At 30.6% G+C, this 15,135-nt stretch overlaps 2 protein-coding genes across 2 annotated transcripts; one reads left to right on the top strand and one right to left on the bottom strand.

The window, feature by feature from the left end:
• The first annotated feature begins 374 nt into the window (after nt 1–374).
• LOC133796469 (metal transporter Nramp1-like) lies at nt 375–5,592 on the top strand. The gene is made up of 14 exons (XM_062234000.1): nt 375–620; nt 1,018–1,178; nt 2,220–2,298; nt 2,410–2,450; nt 2,752–2,830; nt 2,911–3,015; nt 3,227–3,336; nt 3,487–3,668; nt 3,777–3,846; nt 3,994–4,167; nt 4,285–4,389; nt 4,544–4,675; nt 4,744–4,839; nt 4,945–5,592. Exons 2-14 carry the CDS (start codon nt 1,059–1,061, stop codon nt 5,287–5,289), a joined length of 1,638 nt encoding a protein of 545 aa, XP_062089984.1. The 5' UTR covers nt 375–620; nt 1,018–1,058; the 3' UTR covers nt 5,290–5,592.
• Nucleotides 5,593–6,717: 1,125 nt separating this feature from the next.
• On the bottom strand, nt 6,718–11,440 carry LOC133796468 (cinnamoyl-CoA reductase 1-like). Its single transcript, XM_062233999.1, has 5 exons — nt 11,096–11,440; nt 10,849–11,003; nt 10,180–10,365; nt 9,306–9,658; nt 6,718–7,070 (listed from the first exon to the last, which is right to left on the bottom strand). Exons 1-5 carry the CDS (start codon nt 11,235–11,237, stop codon nt 6,875–6,877), a joined length of 1,032 nt encoding a protein of 343 aa, XP_062089983.1. The 5' UTR covers nt 11,238–11,440; the 3' UTR covers nt 6,718–6,874.
• Between the last annotated feature and the right edge of the window lie 3,695 nt (nt 11,441–15,135).

Genomic DNA, 15,135 nt, shown 5'->3' with positions numbered 1-15,135 from the left:
GATTTCTCTGTCTCAAAGTATGACCCGAGTGGAGGCCCACACGTGGAAATTCACTAGATTTTTTTAATATTTTTTTGTTGACGTGGTAGTACATTCGCCTGCGTACTCCTCACGCGGGCCATACGTTTGGTGTTTCAGATGCCATGTAGGATTGACCGTTCAAAACATGGGTCCCACGTGGCTTTTATTGATTGACTCTTGAGATTCGTGTCGCTTTTCTATTGGATAATCGCTCTTAAGAACTGAGCCAATGCTTTTTGCTATATTCTCTCTCATTTCACTATAATTAGGCAGATTGGACAAAGTTTAATAGTAAAGCAAGTCAGCATATTATATATAGGACAATAATTAATTATTACTCATAATTAGATTTAACACGAAAGAGAAAATTATTACGTTTTTAATTTTTTTTTTTTTGGTCGGGAATAGATTACGTTTTCAATCTTTGATCGGAGTGATTATGGTTTATTATTTTCTCTTTCTATACATATACAAACAATACAAAACAGAATTTGTTCGCAATATTTATATATAAATAGGTAGAGGGAGAAAGTCTTTTGTTTTCAGTTTCAGTGGGGAAGTGGCATATAGCTAGTTCTATCAAGTCTTTGTTTTTACTGGTATGAATTATTTTAAAAAATTTTCCACGTTACTTTTGTTGTGTATATATAATATCTATATATATATATCCGCTTGGCTGTCCAGAAAACGGTGGAAGAAAGTATTTTTTTGGAATTTATTAGTTTTTCTTATCTTGGTTTTAAGCCATTGCTTTGAATGAAAAAAAAAATGTCCAAATTTAATTTTAGTTTTCTTTTTATCTGGGTTTTAAGCACATAATAGAGGAAAATCACATATATATATATAAATACAAATATATTTATTATACGTTATCGTTTTAACTCAAAAGTCATGATTTTTGAAGTTTCTTTTTTCTTTCTTTCTTATTAATTCTTGCGTAGTAATTTCTATCACATAAAAATGGAGTTTTGATTTGTTCTCATTTCTTTCTGATAGTTCCAGCCTTGTAAGTGCAAGTAAAGTTGAGAAAAGGGGAAATGGCAGTGACAGGTTCGAATTCTGAGCAGCCACAGTTCATTGCCAGCGCTGGAAATCGAAGCTTTTCATCTAATGCCCCACTGATTGAGAACTCTGATGCTCAGATTGTTGTTCCAGATGTGAGTCTATTTCCTTTTTCTTTTTGCTTTGTATAAATGTAGTTTATTCATTAATTGGGTGCTTATCATGAATGGATACAAAATATTAGATTAAACCCTGAAACTGTTTGTAATAAGTCCTTACAGAGAATTAGATGAACTAACTTTTTTCTTCTTTCTTCTTTACATTCTTTTGTGATAAAGGAATATTTTATTTTTGTTGTTTTTGAGTGGTATCTTTGGGGAAATATATTTTGTTAACCTGTGGATGAATATAATTGTCAAACTTAATTACCTGGTAAACGGAGGTTATCAGATTCTTTTTCCCAACTCACCTGCTCAGTGAAATAAGGTCAAGTTGAAAAAGTCATGTCTCATCAGTGATGAAAAGTACTTAAAGAACAAGTTGGAACCTTCATATCGTGAATGGTGACACTCCAAGATTAGGGGCAAGATGGTAAATTACAATATAATTATTTGAGTTAGGTGGCTCTTCTATTTTGACAAAAGCTTGAGATTGGTTAAGAAAACGTAGAACTCATGATGTTGATGCCTCTAAAAACAAAAAGCTGGGAATGTCGTGAGATCATGAAACTTAACATTTTTGTTGGCTCTTCTTAATCTTTTTGTCTCAATGGGCACATGGGTCCTTTTGGCTCAACAGGAGTTTACGTACGTGGAGATTGTTTTATTCTTTGTCATGCATTTTGCTATGCATGGTACATATCAACATTATTGTATATTTTGCCTTATTCAGTAATTGACCACTGTAATGATTGTAAGATACCTTGCCTAATTTATCTACCAAAGTCACGGATGACTTTAAAAGTTCAAAGAGAAAAGGCAGAAATGTTAAGCTCAAATTGCTGTAACTATTTAAGTAGATAAAAGTAAAAGACTTAAGGGCCAAAATAAAATGATTTGTGGATTATATTATAAGTAGGCTATCATTTGTGTGAGTATTTTTATTTGAAATAATTAATCAAAGTTTGTAGTTTGGAGTTTTGATTGTTTAATGGTAGTTTATGCTGGTCATTTTGATTTACATATTGGTTAATGTAGAGGACGAGCTGGAAAAACTTCTTTGCTTATCTGGGCCCTGGATTTCTTGTCTCTATCGCATATATTGACCCTGGAAATTGTAAGATCATAATCTCTAAATTAATTTGTGCATTCGCATTTGGTTTTTCAAAAAATTAGTCTGAATATTAACTTCTTTTTTTTTACGTTATGAATAATGTTTGATAAACAGTTGAGACGGATTTACAATCTGGAGCAGAACACAAGTATGAGGTGTGTATGATAACTTTTGGTGCTTTTTTTTTTTGGTAATCGACCTGTAGCATTTTTTATTGAAAATGGTAGCAGGTGTAAGGAAACATGTAGTTCATTATGAGTTCTGCATTATTATACAACACATTACACTTTTTATGTACACTTGATACCTTCTTAGTTGTAACATTATCTCAAGATAAATGCTTGAAGGGATTATTGGATGAAAGATGTTCACCTTGTATAGGAACATCATATCCTTATTTATATGGATTCTTCATGTTTTTTTTAATTTCTTAGTGTATAAACTTGCATTTTCCAGCTACTATGGATAATATTGGTGGCTTCATGTGCTGCTCTCATCATCCAATCCATGGCAGCCAACCTTGGGGTGGTCACAGGCATGTGATTCTTGAATTTAGTCACTGTTCACAGGAGGCTTTCTTTTGAATCATTAATTGACTTCTGTTTTTATTTGTAGGAAAACATTTGGCAGAACATTGCAGAGCTGAGTATCCTAAAGTGACAAACTTCATCCTTTGGGTTCTTGCTGAGATTTCTATAGTTGCATGCGACATTCCTGAAGGTAAAAAATCTCTAAGACAATGCGATAACATAGATGCACCCCTTTCATAATTTTTTTTTGCTTTCTAAGTAAAGTATTAATTTTTTTTTTTCTGATGATTGATTATTAAATATTGAAATCTGATTTTTGTAAGTTTCCTTTCTTAACTGGTATTTGTTAGAACAGGGGTGAGCCCGCTACTTCTGCTTTTGACTGAGTTGTTTATTTGCAGTGATTGGAACTGCCTTTGCTCTGAACATGCTCTTCAAAATTCCTCTATGGATTGGCGTTCTTTTGACCGGATTTAGTACTTTGATTCTTCTAGCACTGCAGCAATATGGGGTATCTTATGTTTCTTTTGATCTAATAGTTTTAGTAAAAATCTAAGATCCATGTCACAGGGTGATTAATAGTTTCACCTTTAAAACGGAAATATATTTGTTATTTTAGATATGACATTGAAGGTAATCCTAGATATATTTCTAAATACAGGTCAGGAAACTTGAATTCTTGATTGCTTTTCTTGTACTTACAATTGCTGCATGCTTCTTCGTGGAGCTTCACTACGCGAAGCCTGATCCAAAAGAAGTCCTGAAAGGTCTTTTTGTTCCCCAACTTAAAGGAAGTGGTGCTACTGGTCTTGCAATTTCACTTCTTGGTGCTATGGTTATGCCGTATGTGTCGAAAACTCGAACATCTTGATAGAATCTTCATGGTTTCTTTCCTTCACATATCATCAATTCTTCTCTCCTCACTAATATTGATCCCTACACTTGCTACAGTCACAATCTCTTTCTCCATTCTGCGTTGGTGCTTTCTAGGAAAATACCAAGATCTGTCCGTGGCATCAGGGTAGGCTTTATTCAATAGATTAGTATTAGACTGCTTTCAGATTTGTGTGTTTGTGCATATAAGTAAAATCTTTGAAATGTGATTATATTTGGAAGCATTACGTATATGACTGGCAGATTATAGATGATTTTCTCAACAAATGTACAGGAGGCATGCAGCTTTTATATGATGGAAAGCGGCTTCGCTCTCACGGTGGCCTTCCTTATTAATGTATCTGTTATTTCTGTGAGTGGAACTGTCTGCAATTCTTCAAATCTTAATCCTGAAGATCAGAAGAGCTGTGAGGACTTAGACTTAAATAAGGCTTCATTTTTACTAAGGGTGCGTGATACATAGACGTTTTCTATTACTTTGTAGTCTTTGTATTTAACTTGGTATATCATGTACGTTGATGAACTCACTTTCAACGATGATGATAATGTACTCCTATGCATACAGAATGTCTTAGGCAGTTGGAGTTCAAAAATCTTTGCTGTGGCTTTGCTGGCTTCAGGTCAGAGTTCCACCATCACAGGAACATATGCAGGGCAATATGTTATGCAGGTACGTTTGTGCTAGGCAGTGAAGATACTTTGTTTCAAAATAAGTATATTCATGCTGTGTCAATTAATTAGCTCACAAAAAGCTAGCAAAGTTCTTATAGAGCTTCCTCATTCCCTCCATGATAACATGTTTGTCTTCAAATCTCTAATTGAAGGGCTTTCTTGATTTACGACTAAGGCCATGGCTTCGCAACTTTTTGACCCGTTGCTTGGCTATAGTACCCAGTTTAATAGTTGCACTCATTGGAGGCTCTGCTGGGGCAGGGAGGCTCATCATTATTGCATCTGTAAGATATTCTATTAAATTAATTAATTATATTTTAATCTTGTTCTTACTTTTCATATATTTTTGCAGATGATTTTATCATTTGAGCTCCCTTTTGCCCTCGTTCCACTTCTCAAGTTCACAAGCAGTAAGACCAAGATGGGGATATACGTAAACTCTGTTGGGGTAAACCTCATCATTACACATGCTAAAACCTTGAAAATATGTAACAATGACAACTTTCATGTCCTTGTACAAGTCATTGATCCATGTTATAAATAACTTTTGCAGATTTCAGCAGTGACTTGGATCATTGGCTCCTTGATTATGGCCATAAACATATACTATTTGATGACCGGTTTCATCAACTTACTTCTCCACAACCACTTGCCACTCGCAGCCGTTGTGTTTCTTGGAATATTTGGGTTCTCAGGCTTGGGAGTGTACTTGGCTGGAATTGCATATCTAGTTTTCCGCAAGAACAAGAAGGCAACACATCTTTTGTCACTGACAACTCCCGATTGTCAACAAATGGCGGCGAACGAGCAGAGCAATGGCTCGATGTATTGCCTTCGAAGAGAGGACATAGTGAGTATGCAATTGCCTCAAAGAAGGTCAGCTGAAGATCTCGAATGATAACTCCCCTATATATATAACTAGTAAATAAGTCAAATTAGTATAGGTTTTTGTGTTAGGTCTTTAACCAAGTGTTAGTTGTTTTAAGTATGAGAAATGCTAAGGACATTAGCCATTGATTTGAGGACTCTTGTGGAGTGGGAGTGATCCACCCTCTATGAAAGGCTGCTCGCAATGTGTATTATAGCACTCTTTTAAATAAAAGTACCTGGAAGCTAGCTGGTATAAACATAATTATGGTAGTGTGCAAGTAATCCTAAATAGCTCTTTTGTAACAATTATTATAACTACTTCTCTTCATTAGCTTCTTTTTCTTTTCTTTTTTTCTTTTTTGTTAACTTTGGAAAATGAATTTGGATTATCTTTTCCTTCTCACCAAACAACCTAACCACCATATGAAATATAGATAGGAGCCAAACTATAGAGTGTTAGGAAGGATATAATGTTTTACCTAACATTCCTCAATCAAGTTATTAGGCTGATATTATGAAGATATTGAACAACAAGAAGAAGATGCATGAACTTCACTTTTGTCACATTCATTGTGGTTCTGTCAACAACATTAGATTTGGCTTCTTTAGTAATGTTATCATCATAACCGTGAAAAAGGTTTATTTTTAAAATTTTAAACGAAGAAATGAAGAATTGAAATCTCATAAACCTGCCATTCAATATTATTATGACTTGAATATTAGCTCATTCCTTTTTATGTTATAATATAGAGAAATTGCCAACTTTATTTTGTACTCTTTATCTACCTTTTTTGGAAAGAATATAAATATATATATATATATTTATATTTAATATGCTCTCTCTTTTTGTCAATTTATTCGTCTGATTTTTCTTTGAAGGGACCAAGTAGTTCACTACAAGCTAAAAATCTAGCCGATTGTGAAGAATACAATTTCTTCAAAATTTTATGAAAGTTGGTTTTCATAGACTAATTGGCTAGCTACCTTATATCATGGTGTGTTATTATCCTCATGTGATATAATTTGTTAAAAAGAAGTATTTTTATTATAAATTAAAATTTTCCATTTGAGTTTGATGGTGGTGTTTAGAGTGACTATTTTCACAGAATTATTAAAATCATATCAATTGAAAAAAAAAAAGTCATTGGCTGGCTTTTACATGACTGATATATATTCACATTAATTATTTTAGGTCAGAAGTAGCCAATTAGTCTTTCCTAAATACCTATTATCGTATAGTACCACATATAGTGATGTTTAGTATTTTTCTTCTTTTATATAGTCCAGGTGAATTGTATATATTACACCAATTTAGATTTTAATTATTAAACTGAAGTTGAAAATATTAGTTTACACAATTAAATTGATCAAATTTAATGTATGATTAGATAAATTGTATCGGATTAATATATATCTGGCAATAGTGAAATAAATAAAGATAATAAAAACGCTTAGATTTGTACACAAAAAAACTTCAAACATATTATGAAATTGTTATCATGTTTCTTTAAACAGCTCAAACAATATTTTTCTTGTTTAATTTCATTATATATGGATTAGATAGTAAGAATAATAATCCAGAACCGAGCACAGGAGAAGAAGAAAGACCCTAATTAAGAAGATTGGATTCTAATAGAATCTTCCTGTGGAGAAGAGACTACTGGAAGTGGAAGGTGTCCTTTTTCTTGCAAGCTCTTAACGGTGTCGTATAGGCACTGTTTCACTGGTGTGAACTCCATTCCCAAGTCTTTCAGTTTCTGGTTTGAGAACTTGTAGGGTTTTACTCTTGGATTCACTTCATCTGAACACCTAAACACATAACAATAATAATAATAATGATAAATTAGCATCCTTATTAATTACATAATTAATATATTTTACATATTCAAAACCAATATATATTATATTTAAATTGACGTAATTGTTGGTAGTACCATCACCACAAATGTTAAAAAATAAGACGATTTCATCATCAAGTAAGTAATATAAATATATATGTATCAAAATATATATACATCCATGTTGTTAGATATATAATTGAAGAAAAAAGCTTGAAAAAGAAATGGTTCGTCCTTGTAGTGATAATATAAGTAGGTAAGAAGAGAAAAATCAGTAGGGAGTGTTGAGTGTGACATGGTGGTAGGTGAAGAACATCCCAGCTCCACAAGTATATATATAATATATATATATATACAAAGGACAAATTTCTTTAATTATTATATTTAGCTTAATTAATGGTGGGTTTTCATGATTGTTAAACATCATTATAGGTAGGCGAGTCAAAAGTGGGTTCACCAAATGCAACCCCTGACCACCCAAAAATTTATTAAATAAAAAAAAAAAGAGAGAGAATAGCACATTTATCTTGATCACGTGCCACCCACGCTTACTAGGCAGGCCACTCTATCTGGTCATCCTTTATCCAATCACAATTTGACATGCATTTTTTTATATGATTTATTCTTAAATCTTTTTCTCACTAATTTCCTCATATTATTTTATTATAAAAATTCTATTTATTTCGTAGCTGCTGATGCTAGTGGCCCCAATAACACTATAGTCAGCTGTTTACTCAAGTTTTCTTCATTTTCTTTCTTTGCTTTTTTACTTTTGAATCCGTTTATTTAATACCTGTTTAAGTGTTTTAAGAAGTTTATTTTTGGACTTTATATTTTATAAAATAATTCAAATAGACTCGTAAATTTAATTTTAATTAAGAAAAAATTGAATATAACACAATTTTTAACCATAATGATTTTATTTTTGTTTTGAATTATTAGTTTGGTAAATTATTTGTGATTTTAGTTGATAAAATTAGGATAGAGTTCTATTTGAACAATTTTATAAAATATAAAGTCCAAAAAATAATTTATCAAATCACAAAATCTAAATATTTAATAAAACAAAACACAATGTTTAAAATTGTATAAACCCTTCTTACTTTAATACAAATGCAAAACCAAATTATGTATGAGATAATATCATTAAAATAGAATGAAAGTTAGCACAAGAGACACCTATTTAGGGTACATAATAATTAAAGTGTCACGTTTGGTTATTTTAATAATTAAGAGTAAAAAGGTATTATGTATTTTTATACTATATATATATACTAGAAAAATGAGAATTAGGGAGACCCTCCATTTATTTCTTGATTTTTAAAATTTAAAGGTGTGAATCATACCTATACCCAAACCCCTTAAATAATTGTTGAAGTGTCGAGATCACTATAATTTCAAAAAAAAAAACTTACTTGTAATTTTTATTTTTTTATTTTTAAATAAGAGTGTTTGTATTGACCAACCTTTTAAATGTATATAGTAGTGTCATAATAATACTAATTAAAGATTGCTGTACATAAATAAAATATAGTGTATGGAGAAAGAGATTCCTTCTCATCTTATTACTCAAGCATTACACAACATACTGGTTTTAAATAAGAGTGTTTGTATTGACCAACCTTTTAAATGTATATAGTAGTGTCATAATAATACTAATTAAAGATTGCTGTACATAAATAAAATATAGTGTATGGAGAAAGAGATTCCTTCTCATCTTATTACTCAAGCATTACACAACATACTGGTAAGCAGTCCTACTCATTTGGCAAAACAAATATTTGATTATGAAGACCAAATAATTATATATTTTTATATATACGAGAGATTTCCACAACATAAAATATTTCATCATTCAAAATTTTAAATCTCAAGAAATCCAATTTGAGAAGCTCAAATAAAAAGCAGAGAAAGGACAATCATATATATAAATAGTAAGCAACTCCATCAAGTATATATAAGAAAAATTTAAACATGCATGACTCAAAGTGGTAGACTTATTGGTTGACCTTTATTTATTTAAAAATCTTTAAATAAGATTCTTTTCATGGTAACTTAATATATTAATTATATTATAATATGAAAATGACTAATCTATATATATATATATATATGCACACGTATCGAACTCTACATATATTTAAAATCATTAAATTTAACCAATTATAGAAAGAAATATATAAGTAAATATATATAATTAACTTACTTCAAAGGAATAGGGTATTCCGGGAAGAACTTGGAGAGAATTTCAACGACCTCGCCACGGTGGAGCACGCTCTCGGCGCAGAGGTAGCGGCCGGCGGCGGAGGGCGTCTCGAATACCAAGATGTGGGCGAGTGCAACGTCCTTGACATGCGCATAAGCCTGGACCGAGTTGGCGTAAGTCTTGGCCGAACCGGTTAGGTACTTAAGGATGTGAACAGTGCTGGCGTTAACAGTGGGCTGCAACAACGGTCCAAGCACTAGAACCGGGTTCACCACCACCAGATCAACCCCTTTCTCCTCCGCCACCTCCCACGCCGCTTGCTCCGCCACTGCCTTGCCGTAACAGTACCAGTTCTGTAATAATAATTATATAATTATTTGTTTTGGGGCATATATTATAAACATAACGTGGTTAAGGATATTATATACTAAATAATAAATTGTATTATATATTTAGGCTTTGGAGTAAGTCCTCAGGACACTTGTTTGTTTTGGTGGATAAGGTTAATTATAATTTCATATATATCCACATATATATATATATATTTCTTTTCTAACAAGAGTAAACTAAACAAATTGGGATATTATATATAGATCAGCTTATTCATCGAACGTGCCTAATTTTCCATTGTATTATTACATCATTTTCTTGTAATAAAATTAATTAAGGGGTAATGGTGGAGTGTTTAACCAGATTTCGTCATCGTAAAGACTTATATTATATAATTAACATGACATGCATCTAATCATTTCTTTTTTTTTGGGTGACTCACCTTGGTCAATCTTTCTTTCACAAAAGACTTTTTTTTTCTTTCTAATTTAAAAAAAAAAAGGGAAAATGAAGAAAAAAAATGGTATTTTTGTAATTTACTTACCCTGGTATTCTTGCAAAACTCAAGATCACTCCAACAAGACTCGTCCACCACAACATCGGGTCCTCTATTGGGGTCCATGTACACAGCACCAATCGATGATGTGAACACCACGCGCCTGACCTTGGCTTCCACAGCTGCGTTAATCACATTCTTGGTCCCATTCACAGCTGGTTCCACCATTTGTTCCTGTATTTATTTAGTAATATTAGTTGATCTAAATCTAAACCCAATAACCATATATTATTATGAAAATTACACCACTGATCTTTCTACTAAATTAGGCAGACAGAGAATCCAATCAATAAAACCCAAATCCCAACTCTACCATAAAAAACAGCATAGATAGGGTATAACTATTAATCTGTTAGAAATTTGAACTTTCACCTAACGAGAAATTTTGGTGTAAAAGCTAAGCAAACACTTGAGAATCACCATAATCATAGTGGAGAATCACGTGTCACCTGCTGAGAGTCCCCAGTAGAAACCAAGGGTCATCGGTTTGGGTTGGGTTGTTGGGTCCTACCATCACCACCAAAAAATACTACTTTTATTTTTCTTTTTCTTCTTGGGTGTGTAAAAAGCCAAACTTTACTCTATTTTGGGTATTATTATAACTAAGGTTACACCTTATTATTACAAGTGTACATGTAAAGAAAGAAATCGGGTTACCGGATCGTCAGTAACCGGAGATGCCGTGTGGAAAACGCCCTGGCAACCACGGATGGCTTCTCTAAGGCTCTCGTAATCAAGAAGATCGGCTTTGCATAGTATCAACCTCTCGTTTGCTCCTTCAAGCTCCCTCAAGTGACCATTTTTTGGGTCATCTGTAATATTTTTAAACCATACATATCTTATACATAAAATCAATTCAAATATATATACATGCATGAAGAGATTATATATATAAAAATCTGACCTGGGTTTCTGAGAGTCCCTTTAACAGTATACCCTCTTTCGAGTAATAGCTTGACAATCCAAGAGGCTATGAATCCACCGGCTCCGGTCACACACACAGTTTGTCCCCAACCCGATAAACCAGTAGTACTATCAATAGGCATTTTGGCTTTTTTTTTCTTTTTTCTTTTCTGGGTTGGTTGGAGAATATAGATAGTGATGATCAGCACTTGAGAGAATATATATATATATATTTGTTTGTTATAATATGTGTAGTGTATGTATATATATATATATAAGGTTTTGTGGGTTTGGTAAGAGGAGAGAGATAAGGGTAGTAGTACTAAAATTATGTCTTTTTACGTGGATAAATATTCCAAGTAAGGAACGAGAGGCACGAGAAGCATTTATAGATAGTATCTGTCTTACAAGGAAATACACCCCAACTCACCTACCGCTTCTTTTAACTTTTTATATAATTTATATTATTTTCTTTATTTTATAATTATAAATATATATATTTGTGGCACTAATTAATTTTCACTTTAAAGAGAGAGATTTGGAAAGAGACTGGACCATTTAATACAGTGGATTGGTCGTACTGACTAACTCTTGCTTTTGCCTTGTAAATTTCCTTTGAAAAATATCAAAACTTAATGGGTTTATATTTTTTTTTGTACTGTGAGTTTTAATAATTTTTTTTTTAATTCACATAGACTCTTAAAATTAATTTTGATAAACACAAAAATAAAAATAACATCACAATTGCTATACATAATAATTATATTTTTATTACAAGTTGTTTGTTTGACTAATTATTTGTTATTTTAGTTTAAATTTTTTTAATCAAAATAAAATTGAAGAGTATATTTAAATTATTTGATAAAATAAATAGTCTAAAAGTATTTTTTTTTTCCTAAACACATGGTCCAAACAAAACATAGGTAAAAAAGTATCAAAACTATTTAATTATACGCTATTCAATCACTTGCTTCAATATCAAGACTAAAGACCTAAGACACGAAACTCGTACTACTATAATTCTACAGTATTAGCCTCTGGTTTCAAAATTTGTAGCTCATTATTTTAATTAAGCAAAGATTGGCTAGTCAATACATGTCATCCATTATAATATAAAAAAACAATCTTCAACCGGCCAATTTATGTACAAGTAAATAGAGGAAATTAAACAACTTGGTCGATGTTACACTACAAAAGAAAAAACAATTGTCCTTATTAAGCGGTTGGTTTAATTAATAATTATCCTCTCTAATATATAATTATATAAATGTATATATTTAGCTGTACATAAACGACAAGATCAAATCTTAGATTCTTCACCCAGTTAATTGGAATTTCATCAACATTAATATTTTCACAAACATTCCACTTTGTAATATCCTCTGATACTAATAGTAAATTTTATTATTTACCCACTTTTTTATTCCTATGATGGGAGTTGGTCAACACATTCAATTGTCAATTTGATAAATATATATAAATTCTTATTGCTCTTTTGTGTTAAAACAAACATAATTCTTCATTTTGGTTACTCGTATAACTAATAAAAATTCATTAAACTTTGTTAATTAAGGTACGTAACGTCGGCATCAAAGACAGAGTTCCAAAGTTGTAGCATTTTCCTCTATATTTACTATTATATGAAAAATACCACCACACTTTTTTGTTTTATATAGATTAACAGTATTTATTTATACGTTTTTTCTTTTTTTCCTATTTAAATGACTTAAAATGACCGCAACAGCAACAGCAACACCACAGACATGCCATAATATAGAAGAACTTATCTCATTCACACTACTCAATATTTTCCCCATTTTAAATGACTTAAAATGACCGGCAGCAACACCACAGGCATGCCACAATAGAACTTATGTCATTCACACTACCCAACATTTTAGTGTCAAAATTCACTACAGTGTTTCTTTTTATTTAGTGATAATTGAGATAGTGATACCAAACAAAGCACTTAGAGAGGAAATGATGTCATGGTACATAGGCATGACAAAAGCAAAAAACTACTTTAATAAAATCAAAACCATTAGACATAAATAAATCATATCATCAAAAGCATTAAATAGTTTTGATAAATTATTTTTAAGATTCAATATTTTATAACATAGTTGGAATAAATCCATATACCTAACTTTATTTCAATTTTTTTTAATTAAAATCACAAATAATTTACTAAATTAAAAATTCAAGAATAAAATTATAATTACTCTATCTAACAAATGTGTTATCATATTCAATTTTTCCTTCATCAAAATTGAGTTTAGGAGTCTATTTGAATAATTTTATAAAATATAGAATTCAAAAAATAATTTATCAAAATACAATATTCAAACAAATAATAAACCCTTTATTAATTTATAACTTTGTATTAGATGAACATCATTTATCATTTATGTGTGTAAGATAATGTAAATAAAGTACAGCTTTAATTAATTAATTAATTAAATTTCGTTCATATATGGCTGGAGTGTTTTAAATTTGACCGGAAATCTCTTGGAAAAAATTTATAATGATAAAATAGGGTAATTAAGCACATTAATCCAAGATTTCTTCTTCTTTCTTTTGAGGGAAAAAAATCATTACAATGATTAAAAGAGTGAACTGACCACGTCAAACTTAGATATAAAAGCATATACTTGACCCTTTTTGGTTGACTTGATTAAATTTAAAAAATTAGAGAAGCGGAGAAGTTTCCGATTACTTGGCATAATGCGAAATATATAGGAATTATATTTATATATATATATATCAACATTAATTAGATTATATGTGATAAGTTTCATAATCTCATAAACCTTTGTTGAATTATGGAAATTGTTGGTGTGCCTAAATATGGCTTATTTCATTTAGAGCTTTAATTATATCGAGGAATTTGGAATTTAATTGTATTTATGAATAATAGCAAAATCTTCTTATTATTGTGTTAGCTAAATTAGATCTTTCGTGTGAGTATATAATAATATAGGGCTCATGTTTTTTTGATTTTGTATTTTGTCTTATTAACTGTTAAAATTTTATATTTGACAAATTATTTTTTAGACCTTGTGTTTTATAATATGCTTCAAATAGATTCATAAACTAAATTTTAATAAAGAAAAAAATAAATATGATAATATAGTTATTAAACAGAATGATTGTATTTTTGTTATGAATTGTTATTTTGATAAATTATTAGTGATTTTAATTAAAAAAAATTGACCAAAATCAAGTGAGTCTATTTGAAATATTTTACAAAACACAGAGTCCAAAAATAATTTTTCAAAATACAAAGTAAAATAAGTAATGTGACAAAACACATGATCCAAAAAATATAAATCTTTCAGTATATATCCAATAATTTTATATTAAGTATTATTGAAAAACTTTACTAAGGAAAAAATTAACAATAAGTCAATTTGTTTTTAATATTAATTTCAAACTTTTAATTTAATTTTTAACAAAATTTTGGGCAAAGATCAATTTTCTTAAACGGTAGGTTTTGCCAAAATTATTGATGGAAGGATTTTGTAATTTTTTGAAAAAAAAAACTATCTTAGGTATAGATATATCTAAGTGGATAGGGTCTAGTGTAATGTAATAAACTTTTAAGATAATTCTTACGTTTTTTTCTTTTTGTCTATAAATGTGTTATGTGGATTATGGGCAGACAGCCATAGTAGAGCCGGCTCAATGATTTTCATAAAAGTCTAATTTGGATCAAAGGGTGAGAGATCTTGATCGAGAATAAGTCTTCATGACCTTTATTTTATTTTTCTTTTAAGAGTAATGAAAAATATTTAATTAGTTGGCCAAACAGATAATTCTATTACAATTTAGAGAAAAGAACAAATACAAATCTCACAATAAGACGACCACAATAAACAAACAATGCTATTTACAAGTCATAATTAAACTCCTAAGTAGAAAAGCTAAAACTAAACTCCAAGTACAAACCAATGATGAACAAGTATATGATCATACAAGAATTAAGACCTTCAACACACCAAAAAAAAAAAAAAAAAAAAGTGGTGCCCAACATCATTTGAC

The sequence above is a fragment of the Humulus lupulus genome, chromosome 8, assembly GCF_963169125.1.
Source record: "Humulus lupulus chromosome 8, drHumLupu1.1, whole genome shotgun sequence".
Taxonomy (NCBI): Eukaryota; Viridiplantae; Streptophyta; class Magnoliopsida; order Rosales; family Cannabaceae; genus Humulus; species Humulus lupulus.
The sequence above is the reverse complement of the archived record's forward strand: the minus strand, read 5'-3'. Positions and strand labels throughout refer to the sequence as shown.

Excerpts from the sequence above, each read along its gene's own strand:
- LOC133796469 (XM_062234000.1), top strand. The coding sequence starts at position 1,059 with ATGGCAGTGACAGGTTCGAATTCTGAGCAGCCACAGTTCATTGCCAGC. Across the intron at positions 2,831-2,910 it reads CAACCTTGGGGTGGTCACAG|GAAAACATTTGGCAGAACAT; the intron begins GCATGTGATTCT and ends TTTTATTTGTAG. Across the intron at positions 3,016-3,226 it reads TGCATGCGACATTCCTGAAG|TGATTGGAACTGCCTTTGCT; the intron begins GTAAAAAATCTC and ends GTTTATTTGCAG.
- LOC133796468 (XM_062233999.1), bottom strand. The coding sequence starts at position 11,237 with ATGCCTATTGATAGTACTACTGGTTTATCGGGTTGGGGACAAACTGTG. Across the intron at positions 11,004-11,095 it reads AGGGACTCTCAGAAACCCAG|ATGACCCAAAAAATGGTCAC; the intron begins GTCAGATTTTTA and ends AAAATATTACAG. Across the intron at positions 10,366-10,848 it reads CTCCGGTTACTGACGATCCG|GAACAAATGGTGGAACCAGC; the intron begins GTAACCCGATTT and ends AAATAAATACAG.